Here is a 14,197-nt window from a genome sequence, read left to right as displayed (position 1 = left end):
TATATATATATCTTCTATTGAAGATTATAGGGATTAGCTTATAGAACCAGAATATTCGATAGTGATTTTATTATATGGTAGTAAATTAATGTAAAGTTAAAATCGATATATTATCAATATTATTGATCTTTATATATATATAAGTAATTTTGTTTTTCTTGTTAACATGAAAGTAAATTTTATGTTTTTTATATTATAACAAAAATATCGCCTCAGAACAGTAAAAATATAAATATTTTAAATATAAATTGAACATATTCATATCACAACAAAGATAAATGGGTTTCAATATTTACTTGCCAAAAATTGTCTTTAACGGCTTAAAAGATAGTAAATGCAATCCTAATAATTTTAACATTGTATAGTATTTATATATAAATTTGTTTTATTGAAGTTAAATGGGTTTCAATAATTACTTTTTACTTGAATCATTTCCTTTTATTAAATGTATCCTCTTATTTAGAGTTACATATCAAGTGTGAATGGTGCAAACCTGTGGGTAGGCTTCCAACGATATCTGGAGAACAATTCTGTTGTCGTTAAGGACTTGAAGGGAAAATTTGTAACGCGTTGTTTAATAAATACCACTTGCACCCACCAGTATTATCAACATCCAATGTAAGCTAAAGGAAGATAAATATTAATGGAATATTTCTTTATTCCTTATCAACACTTAAACCGTCCTAGAATTATTTGGGAAGGTTTAGCATGATTAAAAAGTTCTCAAAATGTATCTCCTAACATTAAATAAGTTTTAAAAATTTGGTTTTTGATTATGTTGTAATTATCTAAATTTGTGTTTACGAAACAATAGTATAATCTCTCGGAAATTTTTAACTCATTTCTTGGTCTTATTTCTATTATTTGTAAGTATAACCCTAAATTCACAGTTAGCGCCTATTAGCGGCGAATTATATTTATACAAATTTAGCGGCAGGGAATACAAAAATACACAGCATATGGGGTATGCTCCTCTTGCGACATATGTTACACTTGTTCACTCCTTTTTTAGTGTTTTTTTTAATTCATGATCAATTTGTTAGTTTATAATTATAGGGAGGGATTAATGACAAGTCAATACAACCTAGAAAATTTATTTATTTATACATGTATCAATGCGAAACCGCACTTGACACGCCACTTTGGTTTTCCTCGGTAAGATGATAGAATTAGAAAAACTTACAGGGGAAAAATCAAAATGGTGAGTCACCAGCTGATTTCTATTCATCGCACTTCAAAATATTTTCTTTTAAATGATATTCGTTTAGGTCAGAATATTATGATTGACATATTTTATAATATATATATTATTATTTAAATTGTTTAAACAAGGAAATGGCACAAAGAAACGATATTAGATCCCCAAAAGAAATGCGTCGTCAGAACAGGACAAAATTTTAGCGGTTCCCTCTGTGATTCTGGGTATCCTTTGTGCCTCAAAGCTAAATGCAGTATATCAAATACAAGAAAAAATATGTTTTTTGGAAATCTAAGTTTCTTCTTTACTCGGTAACACTTATCTAGTTCAGAAAAGGCGAGAAATTTATTTTCTCTAAAATTCATGACCTTGAATTCATTCCAAAATCATGATAAGAAATAATTCTATCTGAAGTGGCTAGGCAGGATATAATAAACTTAGAAACCATTCTTCATAGTATCTTATTATTCACCAATCATTTACCTCTTTGATAAACCAATAAATTTCAGCAAAAGTCGGCTTGAACAAACTCCTGAGCCGGCTCGAGCCAGCCGAATCATATGGCTTAATGGCCTGTTTGATTCTGCGATTTTTCGGCTTAATTTGGCTAAGTTTAGGGCTAAACCGGCTTAGATCAGCTGTCAACACTACTCTTTACATAAAGATTAGCCTTTATATTTGAACGAGCTAAGCTTCTTTTATCATATACAGCTGATACGTTCTAGCATGTTAGTTACAGATCTCATTCGACCACATTCACTCAAATTTGTAAGTTCTTCCTTTAAACCTCTTATACTTCCATTTCTAAAACATGTTATTTGTTTAACCATCATTCACGTTTGCCTTGCGATGGATCATGGCGTGCTTATAGATGCGGAGATTAATTAAGGATCTTCTCAAAACAACTTTTATGTATAAACTTTTTTATATTGGCATTTTTTAATTGCCGAATTAGAAAATAATAAAGTCTACGATTAATAATTTCTATCCTCAATAGTATTAATTTGTTAATAATATTACACTATGATTCATAATTGTTAAAATGAAATTGGTGAATAAACAGCTTGGAATATGAATTAATCATTATTAAAAACAGTTTGCATTAATGCTACTTTATTTTCTATATTTGCGATCCCTTTTAATAGACATTCAAAAATTAATTGCAGATATACATCATCTTTTTTTCTTTCTTTCTTTCTTTCTTTCTTTCAAGGAATTTCGTAAATCCCCGATACATTACCCTGTCGATTTTTTAAAAAAAATATATAATTTTTTTGATAAGATATAAAATCCGGAGGTGCATGTAAACACGATAAAGAATGCGCGTCAAATAATTGTTTTCAAGACACCTGTCAATGTAAGATGGCCTCGAAACTTAAAAATGGCGTATGTGTCTTGGATGGTAAACACAAAATATTTTTTTTAAATATTACATTTATTTCTAATCATTTAAAACGGATAATTTTTCAATATTTTACCATTTTACGCTTATACTTTACTTATCACTTTTCAGAGTAAGGTAGGAATGTTTTAAATAAGTTGAGTATAATATGAACGTGATTGCTGTGCCAAATTTCTATTTTTTTTAGGTTTCGCAAATCGCTCAAAATAAAAAATCTTCAGATATTTTGCCTTCAAATGCTCACTAAATTCGAGTTTTGTCAACCTTTAAAAAAATATAAAATTCAAATAATAGTTTCGATTTGGTTTGCTTTCTTTTTAATATAAATGAAATATGAACTAAACGTTCAGATCAACCATGCAACGAGAATATAACGTGCAAACAAAAATTGGGCAATCTTAGCTATTGTAACGTCAATCAAAGTCAATGCGAATGTTCTAGTCCTTACATTATTGTCAATCAGGATTGCGTGAAAGGTTATAATTTATCATTTTATTATTAACTCCTTCTATTTCTTTCGTAAAAGATTATTGAAAAAATATATATATGCTCTTAGAAAGACTCATTGGGAATAGATGCTTGAATCATAGCGAATGCGTACACAAACAGTGTAGATCCAGATGTCAATGTCCTACTGGAACCTTTTTCGATCAAACTATATGTTCCGAAGGTCTTTTCTTTTCTTTTATTTTCTCTCTTTCTTATCTTTTCTTTGTTTCTTTTCCAAGAAACCGTAAAAAAATAAATTGGAAATGGGTATGCTAGAAAAATAAATTCGTGATAACGGAGCGCGGCGCGCGACTTTGTGATTTAAAAATATTGTAATATTAAAGATTAAAAAAAAAAATTAAAAAATTAACTGAATTATCCTCCCGCGCGGTCAATCAATGTCTAGGCCTGCCTTGGATAGACATATTAACTCGGTTAGATTGGGGCATTATTTTGTAATTTATTTCTGACGGGAACTAGAACCTCTTACAATTTTAATTAATTTGTTTTTTTTAGTAATATTTGAGGGGATGGGGGGGGGGGGAGGTTGGGGGATAAAAAACAGATTAAAAAACATATAAAACAAAAATTAAAGAAACAAATTTTTAATGTAAAAAAGGGGGTTAAAAACAAAACAGAATATGCTTAAAAATTATTTTAACCAAATTTCTTCAAAAAATTTTAATAAAATTTCCTAATAAAAAAATAAAAGATTTGCGATTAAATATTTTTTTTATTATTTATTAGGCAGGCGCTTTAACGAATCTTGTTCAAACAACGAACAGTGTGAGGCGTTCAACGTGCGGAGTACTTGTGATTCGTCTAGCGGTGTTTGCAAATGCAAAGATGGTCATGACCGTTCTATAGGGGACAAATGCGGGATAGCTAGTAAGTGTTAGGTATTATCGTTATTTAAAAAATCCGCTAAGGAAGAAAAGGGAAGATTTTAAAAAAAAATAGGTGCAAAGAAAAAAAAAATTCGAACCTCCTATATATCCTTCCTCGAGGTATGAAGTAAAAAAAAATTTAAGAGTGGGAAGGGGGGTGAGTTATATAGGTGGTGTTACTTTTGGTTATTTTTCCATTGCCGTGAAGAATTTTATTGCACTCTCTTAAAGGTACACATAATTTGAAGCGGTTTTGTTTCGCGTTAAACGGGTAGCGTGCAGCAAATCGATATGCTCTTATTTTTGCATTAAAAAATTTCAAAAGTTTGTATGTTTAACTCCACTTCAATTTTCTTTTCCAAGGAAACATTAAAACCTTGTTAGGGTAAATAGCATTAGTGCACCCATCGGCCATATATTAACTACACCAGATATCGGCCCAGTATCGATCAATATTACGGATGTAGGATACTAGATACTGATATCAAATTTTTCAAAAATGAATTTCCCAATCTCCATTTTCAACAAAAAAAAATTATTTTTGATTATTAATTTAATACCATAGAAAAATGCCTTTCAATTTCAAATTAACCCTCTCAAAGTCGTAAAATTTCTTGTCTTTTTGCATTTATTAATATATTTAATTTTCAGCAGAAACATTTTTATAAGGAACAAAACAAAAATTTGGAATTCTTGTCTGGTTTAAAAAAAAAATTTGTCGATCAATTTCTCTGCCGTTGATGTAGATCATTATTTTACCCAAAACTTATGAGGATTAATTATTATTTGTGGGTTAATATAGAAAGGCCTCATCCGTGGCCTGCACCTCTGACGCATAGCAAGTGGCAAAGGAATCTACCCCAACCCGGTAGGGCCCAAACGGGCTACGAACCGCACAGGGTCTATTTTTTTGAAAATAAACGGGTTTGTGCTGGGTCGGGCCTAATATTTTTTAACAGAATTCGGGCCGGGTCGGGTTCTTAAATTTGCAAAATAAAAATATTTGATTCTATTCATAGAAACTAGACCACATATAACATTATATCGTTTATTTTGAGTAATTTAAAAAAATTAATTTTCTAGATTTAAATAAATTCAGGCCGGTCCGGGCAGGTAAATTTTTTCAAAAAAAAATTTCGGGTTCGGGCCCGGTTTTAAAAATTAGACTCGATGCGGATCACTAAAAGGAATGTAATCACGATATCGCAAACAAATGCATTTATTCCTAACCTTCAATTCATAGTAACGCGATTGCGATCGCGATTTAACAGCTGACAGTTTTTTATATTTCTTAGATTATTGTAATTGAATTATTGATAAAATTGATATTAATAAATCCATCAGCTGTTAAATCGAATCGCGCCACTACGAATTTAAGGTAAGACGTAGACTAATTTTCCTTTTAATTTTTTTGGGGGAAAAAATAAAAAACTATATTCAAGAAGAACACATTTATTGCCTGGTGTCGGTACGTATGTATTACGATGATTTGCAGGCGTTCGTTAACTTGACAGGATATCAAAAGATGTTGATGACCAGAGATCTGGAAGATAAGGTTTGACTGATGAAACTTCGATGATATATTCGTTATACAAATATGTATTTGTTGTTTTCCCTTTTATCTTTTACTACCATGGGCACTCGTAGAATGGAGGGGTGGGGAGATGGCGGGGTTGGGGGGGGGGGGGTGATGGTGTTTAAACCACATTCATTCATTCATTTGATTTGAACAGAAGCTTAATTTCGTGAAAAATTATTTCCGTAAAATAAAAGAAGAAAAAATTGGATAGATGCAATGCAAATCACGTATACTGAATTGCAGACGAAATCCTTGATACATGAGTACATGAAGCAAATACCCCAGGGAGTAATACGTAATGCTCCCTTTAATAAATAGGTATTGTATACGCGATAATATTCAGTAGCGTGGCCAGGATTTTTCCACAGAGTAAGGGTGGGGGGGAGTTTAAATTTCCTATAAAAGATATTATTTATAATTGATTTTTCCGAGGTTGTATTTACATATCATTTCCGTAAAAGTTGGCTGAACAATCGGAAGTACTGATTTCTAAAATATGCAATATTATTATGCTTAATTACTGTCTAACTTTAAAAGATTTAAGTAATCAGGATAAATAAAAAAATTTATAAGCAACAAAATTTTGGCCACAACCTTACGATTTAAAAAAGCGACTCTAAATCATTATTCTGGAAAATTTTAGAGAAAAAAAAATTGGGCATTTAGCTTGAATGGAAAATATATATATATTAAACTATATAACTGGAGTACGCTACTATTTCTACCTGACCAGTACCTACACTCCTTATAAGACGGCACGCGTTACGTGTGAAGTTAGCCAAGTTTTTTAGAAAAATCTTGAAACCTTACACCAAACCCTTAAGTAGGGATTTATTATAGCATTTTTTATAGGTTTATTCTGTTTGGTAGATGGTTTAAAGAATATTTGGCAAATAATAAAAAAATGCCTAAAATTAGCATCATGTCAGAACGTAGAATACAGAAGTTTTAGCCTTTACCTATTAATTCTTAAACTAATTTCGCCAGCCAAAAAAGTGACCGAATTATGTACAGATGGAAACTATAAAGATAAGGAAGCATTAGCTCCGATATTTATGTCGATAATTAAATTATCATGTAATTAAGACGTTTTAGTAACTGCTTCGACCCGTTTGGTAGATTATTAAAAGAAAAATGTTTGATATAGTAAACAAGTTTTTCTTATTCTTTTATTTTGTAATGTAAAATCAAAATCAGCCTTTATTAGATAAATTAATCTCAAAATATATAATAATGATAAAAATAATCATTTTACAAAAAATAACAAAAAACAAACACCAATTTAATACACATGATTTATCCCCAGTCGATCTGGTTTCGATCGTGTCCTTTTGGGATATCGATCTTGACTTGTTTCTTCCTCCCTCTCCTTTGAATTCATTTCACGTTATTTTTTTGTTTACTGTCTCTTTGTTTACTATCTCTTTGTTTACTATCTCTTTGTTTACTATTTCTTTGTTTACTATCTCTTTGTTTACTATCTCTTTGTTTACTATCTCTTCGGTTTTCTCTTCTACTTCAGTACTCTCTTCAAATTCGTATTCTTCAATTAATGCATTTTCGGTTCTTTTCCTTAATTGGTCCGTATAACGTATAATCGAATTAACCGCTATACTTATTTGATAACATTGTAATCCGAGTATGCCTTCAATAATGGCTTCTTCCCATTTTTTTTCTTTATTATTGTAAGGGCACGACCAAGCTTTTTCATTTATCTGAAATTTTTGATTGTGGTATTCAAACTTCTCCTTTTTTCCCTGTTCGAAAATTTGTTCTAACAATCCTCTAGGTTTAAATTTTAGTAGTATTTCAGCGGGACACTGTTCAGTTTCTGTTCATGGTGTATTTCTGTAATTGTGGAGAAAAATAGCTAGGCTGGTTTCTAAATCCCTCTCGTTTCTTCTATTCATACTCTATTTAAAAGCTCGAACTAAACGTTCGGCCATGTTTGTCTGAGGATGGTAAGAACTTCCGTGCACTAATTGAAACCTGTTTTTTTCATAAAAATCATTGAAATATTTGTTGCTGAATTGGGGTCCGTTATCAGAAACGATTATTTTGGGAGATCCGAATCTTGCAAAAATATTTCTTAATATTTTTATCGTGCTTTCGGTTGTAGTGCTAGTCATGGGCATTTCTGGCCAGCGACTGCTAGCATCTATCACTACCAACCAATAATGATTTTAAAATGGTCCAGCATAATCAATATGTACTCGGTGCCATGCTTTTGGTGGTTTTGGCTAATTTTGAATTGCTGTCTTTTGAGGCATATCATGTTGTACCTAGCATTCTCTATATTTTTCGACCCAGGTTTCTATATCTTGGTTTTTATTAGGCCACCACGCGTATTGTCGTGCTCTCATCTTCATTTTTACCTTTCCGATATGTCCTTGATGTATCATGTTCAACACGTTGTTTCGGATTGTTGTGGTATTATCATTTTTGTTCTCCACAATAAACAACCTCTCTCAGTTGTAATTCCTCTCCCCTTTGGCTATACTCCTTTAAACATGCATCATAGTTTATTGGAGTATCCATCTATTGTATATCTGTATACTTTAGAAAGTATATCATCTCGCATTGTTTATCTTTCAAATTAGCTTGCATTTAAAGGTGTTTCTCCCACTTGTATTTGATCTAGCGCTTCTTCTTTTGATATTGAAAGTTCCCTTTAGGGAATTTCTAGAGAGCATGTCAGCATTTGCTATTTGTGTACTACTTTTGACTTCTATCTCATATTGATAACCGGCTAATAATAAACCCCACCTTTGTATTCGGGCAGATCATGTTGTGGGTAAATCTCTTATTGGATGAAATAAAACCATTAATGACTTGTGATCTGTTTGTAATTAAAATTTTTTCCCATATATAAATTCTTTGAATTTTGTAACCCCGAATATCAATTTAGCTATAATTTTTTTCAGCTGCATTTAGTGTTCTTGAGGCGAATGCGATTGATCTCTCCTTACGCCCTTCTATATGTGATATTACTGCCCCAATTCCTATAGATGATGCATCTGTTGCTAATATAATGGGTAATTTTGGATCATAATGTTGTAATATTGGAGTACTACTTATTTTTTGCTTTATTTTTTTATACGCATCTTTGCATACATTAGTCCATTTTCAAACAACTGCTTTTCTAATAATTTGTATAATGGTTTGGCTTTGGCTGCAAAATTCGAAATAAATTTTGAATAGTATGTTGCTGACTTTAGAAATGACTGTAATTGTTTCAAATTTGTTGGTTTTGGTGCATTTTTACCTCAGTATTTTTTTCGGTAGTTGTAATTCCGTTTTTTGAAATATTGTGTCCTAAGTATTCGACATTTTGTTTGAAATATTTACATTTTGCTATTTTTAGCTTGATTCTATTTTCATCTAGACATTTTAGTACCTTTTTTAAATTTGTTTAGTGTTTCCCGGTTATTATAATATCATCTAAATAACAAGCTACTCCTTCAAAACCTTTTAATAAATTCTCGATGGCTCGTTGAAATATTGCTGGATAGTCTTGTATATATAAATAATCCTCTATGCGTATTGATTACAAGATATTTTTGAGACTCCTCCTCCACTATAATTTGAAAATAGGCATCTGAGATATCCAAAATTGAAATTTCCTCTCCTTTTCCCAAATTGGCTAATAAATCTTGGATTCTTGGTATTGGATATGAATCAATATTAATATTTTGATTTATAGATCTTTTAAAATCCCCGCAATTCTTAATGTTTTATCTTTCTTTTGAACAATTACTATGGGTGATGCATAAAGTGAATGATTAATTTTCTTTAGTACTCCTATTTTTTGCAATCTACTTAAATCTTCTTCAACTATCTTTTAATGCGTATGGTACGGGACGTAATTTACAGAAAATTGGTTTCTTGTTTTTCATATATATTTTTGTAAGCAACCTAATTCTTACATAAATAATTGAGGAAATTCATTTTGTATATTAATCTTATATGGTCCTTTCAGGTAATTCAGTCATTTTGGAAAATTTAATTATCCAATTTTCCAATTAGATTTTTGGTATATCCTTTTGTAATTATGAGAGGTAGTTATAATGTTCGCCCTTTATATTGTACTTTTACTACAGTTTGACCTACTAGTGGTATATTGGTTCCTGTATAACTTTTAAGTTTTAGTATGCAATTTGTTAATTCAGGATAATTAAGTATATTTTTCCAATCTATTTCGTTAAATATACTGACTCCAGCTCCAGCATCAAATTCCATTCTTACGCTGTTGTTTATTTTGACATCCACCAAAAATTCTGGATTATATTCGTTTGTTTTATTATTAATAAAATTCACTATTTTAATTTTATTTAAATTATCATTATGTTCCTCTTCTAAATGATCGATTTTAGTTTCGTCATTTTGTATTTTTTATTGCTGTTTCTACTACAGTAGCTATCTGAATAGCTTTATTTATGTCTATCTCGTCTTCGGATAGTAATCTTTGTAAAATTTTTGGATTTTTTATTCCGAATATAAATTTATCTCTTAATGCAGTATTTAAATATTCCCCAAAATCACAAGTCGTTGCTCTTAGATTTTGTATATAATCTATTAGTTTTTCATCATTTTGTTTGATTATATTGATAAAAATTATATCTCTCTACTATTAAATAAGGTTTAGGATGAAAATGCTTAAAATATTGTGTATTTCTAATACCTCTTTGTTTCCCGGACTATCAGGTGCACATAAATTTACCAGTATTTTGTACGTATCACACCCAGGGTTGCCATATCTTTCCCCATCAGCGGGAGACTCCGGCAATTTTTTAGTTTACACGCAGACATCTCTTTCCCGCAAAACTACCGCAATTGAAAATCTCCCGCAAAAATCTACCGCAATTTTTTAATTTTTTTGTTTTTTTTTAGTATTTTAACGTTTTTAATATATAAATAATAATTTTGAGAGACATTAATTGATTATTTTTATTTTTTTAAAATAAAATTTTAATATTTATTCAAAAAACATGTCTAGTTTGTAAATTTATTTCTATTCTATTTTATTTTTATCCAATAATAAATCAAAATCATTTTATTTATATAAGTCAGTACAGGGGAGTATATCAACATCGATTGCAATACAAAAATATTTTCAAAAATAATAAATAATACAGATGCAACTACCTTTGCGAAAATCGTATACATCTATCATGTAGTTCAACATTCACAGAGTTATATCATCACAATGTGGGTCGAATCTTTTTCTCGTGATATAACGACTCCAATATAAGTGCAAACCTTACTTGTGGCGAAACAAAAATGAGCACAAGTGTTTTAGTACCTATTCTAGACGATTTGAAAGATGGGCATCCATATGCAATTCTAACAGATGCGTCTAATAAGGAAAATATTAAAACATTTCCATCGATCCTTCGCTATTTCAACAAGAATAAGAACATTTTATTAAAACTGTTAAAAAAAATTTCTCCGGATAGTGAAAAATTCAACAATGTAGCTAACCACATAATGGTGAATATAGCTGATTCAGGTTATCAATGATTTGCATGTCAGCTTTCAGCGCTGATAATTTCTCTGTAAATTTTGGCCAAAAGCAAAGTTACCAAATTGAGGCAGCACAATAATGAATTAATACCAATTGGCTGTATATGCCATATACTACATATTCTTCAAGAAGGCAATGAATTTACTATCTGTGGATGTCGAAATAATAGTGATGAAATGTTTTAACGAATTTAGTTCATCTATTAAAAGAGTTATTAAATTAAAAGAGTTGGTGAAGTGTTCTGAATTGGAATGGCGTGATTTGTTGCGATATGTACCTATTGTAAAGACGCCCCTTACTCTCAACCCTTCTCTTTAACTTAATCTACACTTAAATTGAGTCAAAAATATCCCAAAAGTCCTTTCAAATTCCTTATTCACAATGATAATATAACAACTATTATAAAAGTAAACAAATAACCAATAACCATCCCATTTACGTAACTGTAAACAGGCCCCTGCACTAACTGTAAAAACGCCCCTTACTCTCAACCCTTCCCTTTAGCTTAATATACACTTAAATTGAGTCACAAATATCCAAAAGTCTTTTCAAATTCTTTATTCACAATGATAAAATAAACTAATACAAAAATATATAAACAAATAACCAATAAATATACATTGCAAAATCTTCAAAATCAGTCCAAGTCTTCCAATATATACTCTTTGTTCTTCCCCAGCTGGCATCCCGTGATTCCCCATTCTCACTTCTTTTCCCAAGGAAAATTAATATATTAAATTTATTTCTTCTTTTTTCTAACTGCTACAACACCTATCAGGTGGTTATCATTAATACCTGCCAATGTAGAATTAAAATTTTAAGAACCCTTAAAAAAATATTTCTTAAATAAAAATTTTAAAAGCTGTCCTAAAATTTTGAAAAAATTTTTGAGATGAAATGCAGAATCTTATTTGGGATAAGTTTCACACGTAGGAAATCTACTTCATGCAGTTAAGATTCAGTTGCAATCAGAATATTCTTTATTAAAAAATATTCACAACAGCCCTGTTAATCTCTACAGTTAAAAATTAATAATAAATTTTGTGGCGCTATTGCTAAAAATATTATATTAAAATGTTCAAATAATACTATAATTAATACATTTTTAAATGAAGCAGATATTTTTATTAAGACAATTTTAGAATATTTACAATTAAAATTTGATTTTAATAACTCTATTTACAATGTATATATATTATGACCTTGGAGCAGAAGCCATCAATTGATGGTTTTTATAATTTAATAAATATTAAAATAACCGTAAGACATTGATGTCTTGTTTGAGGAGATTGTAATTCTCTCTATTTTTTATGATTCGCCAAAATACTTAAAGTTTGATGGTCTAAAAGCTTAGGAGAAATGTGTAGAATTTTTTCGTATTAACGATAAATACCCATGCTTGGAAAAAAAATGCGAGTATGCCTTCTCCTTACCTTATTCTAATGCCTCATCTGAGCGAATTTTTAGACTGATGAGGATTGCCTGGAAAAAGGAGAGAAATCGGATTGATTTAACAACATTAGAGGCCGAGCTAATGGTTAAACAAATATATAATATGTCATGCCAGGAATTTTATAAATATCTCAATATCGACGGTAAACATTTAATTCTATTATTTAATCAAATATAATATAATTAAGTTTTAGCATGGCATCATAAAATTTATTGTCAATTTTTAAATGTAAAGATGAACACATCTGAAGCATAATTTTGTGAATCTTTGTTAAGATTCTTCTGATTGCAACTACACATTAACAGCATGTAGCAGATTTCCTATATGTGAAATCATTCCTAAATATACCTCTGCCATTCATTTTTGAAAAAAATTTTCAAAATGTTAGGATAGTTTTATAATCTTTATTTAATATATATATTTTTAAAGGTTTATAAAATTTTAAAATTCTATCTATGACGGGTATTAGGAACATATCGCAACCAAAATTGTGCTGACTCAATTCTATAAATATATTCTGTTTTTACCAAATTCACTGAGGCATTATCAGATCAGAAAGCTGACATGTAATTTCTTGATAATCTCGAATCTGCTATATTTATCATTATGGTTAGCTATGTCACTATTTGAGGGAAAAATTTAATAGTTTTATTGAAACGACCTTAATTTTGTTGAAATAGCGGAGGATCAAGGTATTAAAATATTTCCCTTATTAGATGCATCTGTTAGAATATATATATGCTCATCTTTCAAATCGTCAAGAATTGACCTCCTGGATTTAGGTATCTCTGTGAATGCTGTACTACAAGATAAGTGATTACAATTGCAGCAACTGTAGTTGCATCTGTATTATTTCTTATTTTTGGAGTACCTTATTATGTATTTAAACTTGATAACTGATAATTAAGCACCTAATCCTATAATGTTATACACACACACGGTAGATTTCCATTTGCGATCGTTTTGCGGGACATTCGCATAAAATATATTTTTAATTGTAAAATTAAAATCGTTTTTTTTAATAAAATTTTATCTTGTTTACATTCTTTTATATTTAAAAAAGATCGTTTGTTTTTTTTATTTTAAATTATTATATTTTAATAAATCAAGATGTTATTTTATTTTGAAAAATAGTTACCGAGTTGTATTTATATAATTTAATTATTAAAAATAATAGGCGTTAAATTATGGCCAACAAAAAATTTATTTTAGCAATTTTTATATTTCTACTACAATTTTCATATTTCTTCCGCATATTACCAAATTTCTCCCGCAATTTGAAAATTTTGTCCTGGCAACCCTGATCACACCCTATTGTTGTTAATAACAGAGATTTTTCTTGTGATGATTGGTTGCGTGTTTTTAAATTCTTGAAATAAGTTGTACCAATCTTTGTAACACAGGTTTGAATCCGTTAGACTTTTTGTAGACTGCGCCATTGTGTAGTGTATTGATATAGTAAACGAGTTTTTCTTTCTTTTATTTTGTAATGTAAAATCAAAATCAGCCTTTATTAGACAAATTAATCTCAAAATATATAATAATGATAAAAATAATCATTTTACAAAAAACAACAATTTAATACACATCAAAAAACATTATTGGCAAAATAATAATAAATTACTACAAGATTGACATTATGTGTTTAGGAAGGAAAATTATAAT

At 29.8% G+C, this 14,197-nt stretch overlaps 1 protein-coding gene across 1 annotated transcript; it reads left to right on the top strand.

Moving 5' to 3' along the window:
- The first annotated feature begins 1,160 nt into the window (after positions 1-1,160).
- LOC135922718 (prion-like-(Q/N-rich) domain-bearing protein 25) lies at positions 1,161-3,698 on the top strand. The gene is made up of 6 exons (XM_065457162.1): positions 1,161-1,201; positions 1,333-1,451; positions 2,481-2,600; positions 2,951-3,076; positions 3,157-3,270; positions 3,685-3,698. The coding sequence occupies exons 1-6, from the start codon at positions 1,161-1,163 to the stop codon at positions 3,696-3,698; spliced, it is 534 nt and encodes a 177-aa protein (XP_065313234.1).
- Positions 3,699-14,197: the final 10,499 nt, after the last annotated feature.

This window comes from Gordionus sp. m RMFG-2023, chromosome 1 (assembly GCF_954871325.1).
Source record: "Gordionus sp. m RMFG-2023 chromosome 1, tfGorSpeb1-WG-v2, whole genome shotgun sequence".
Lineage (NCBI taxonomy): Eukaryota > Metazoa > Nematomorpha > Gordioida > Chordodea > Parachordodidae > Gordionus > Gordionus sp. m RMFG-2023.
The sequence above is the reverse complement of the archived record's forward strand: the minus strand, read 5'-3'. Positions and strand labels throughout refer to the sequence as shown.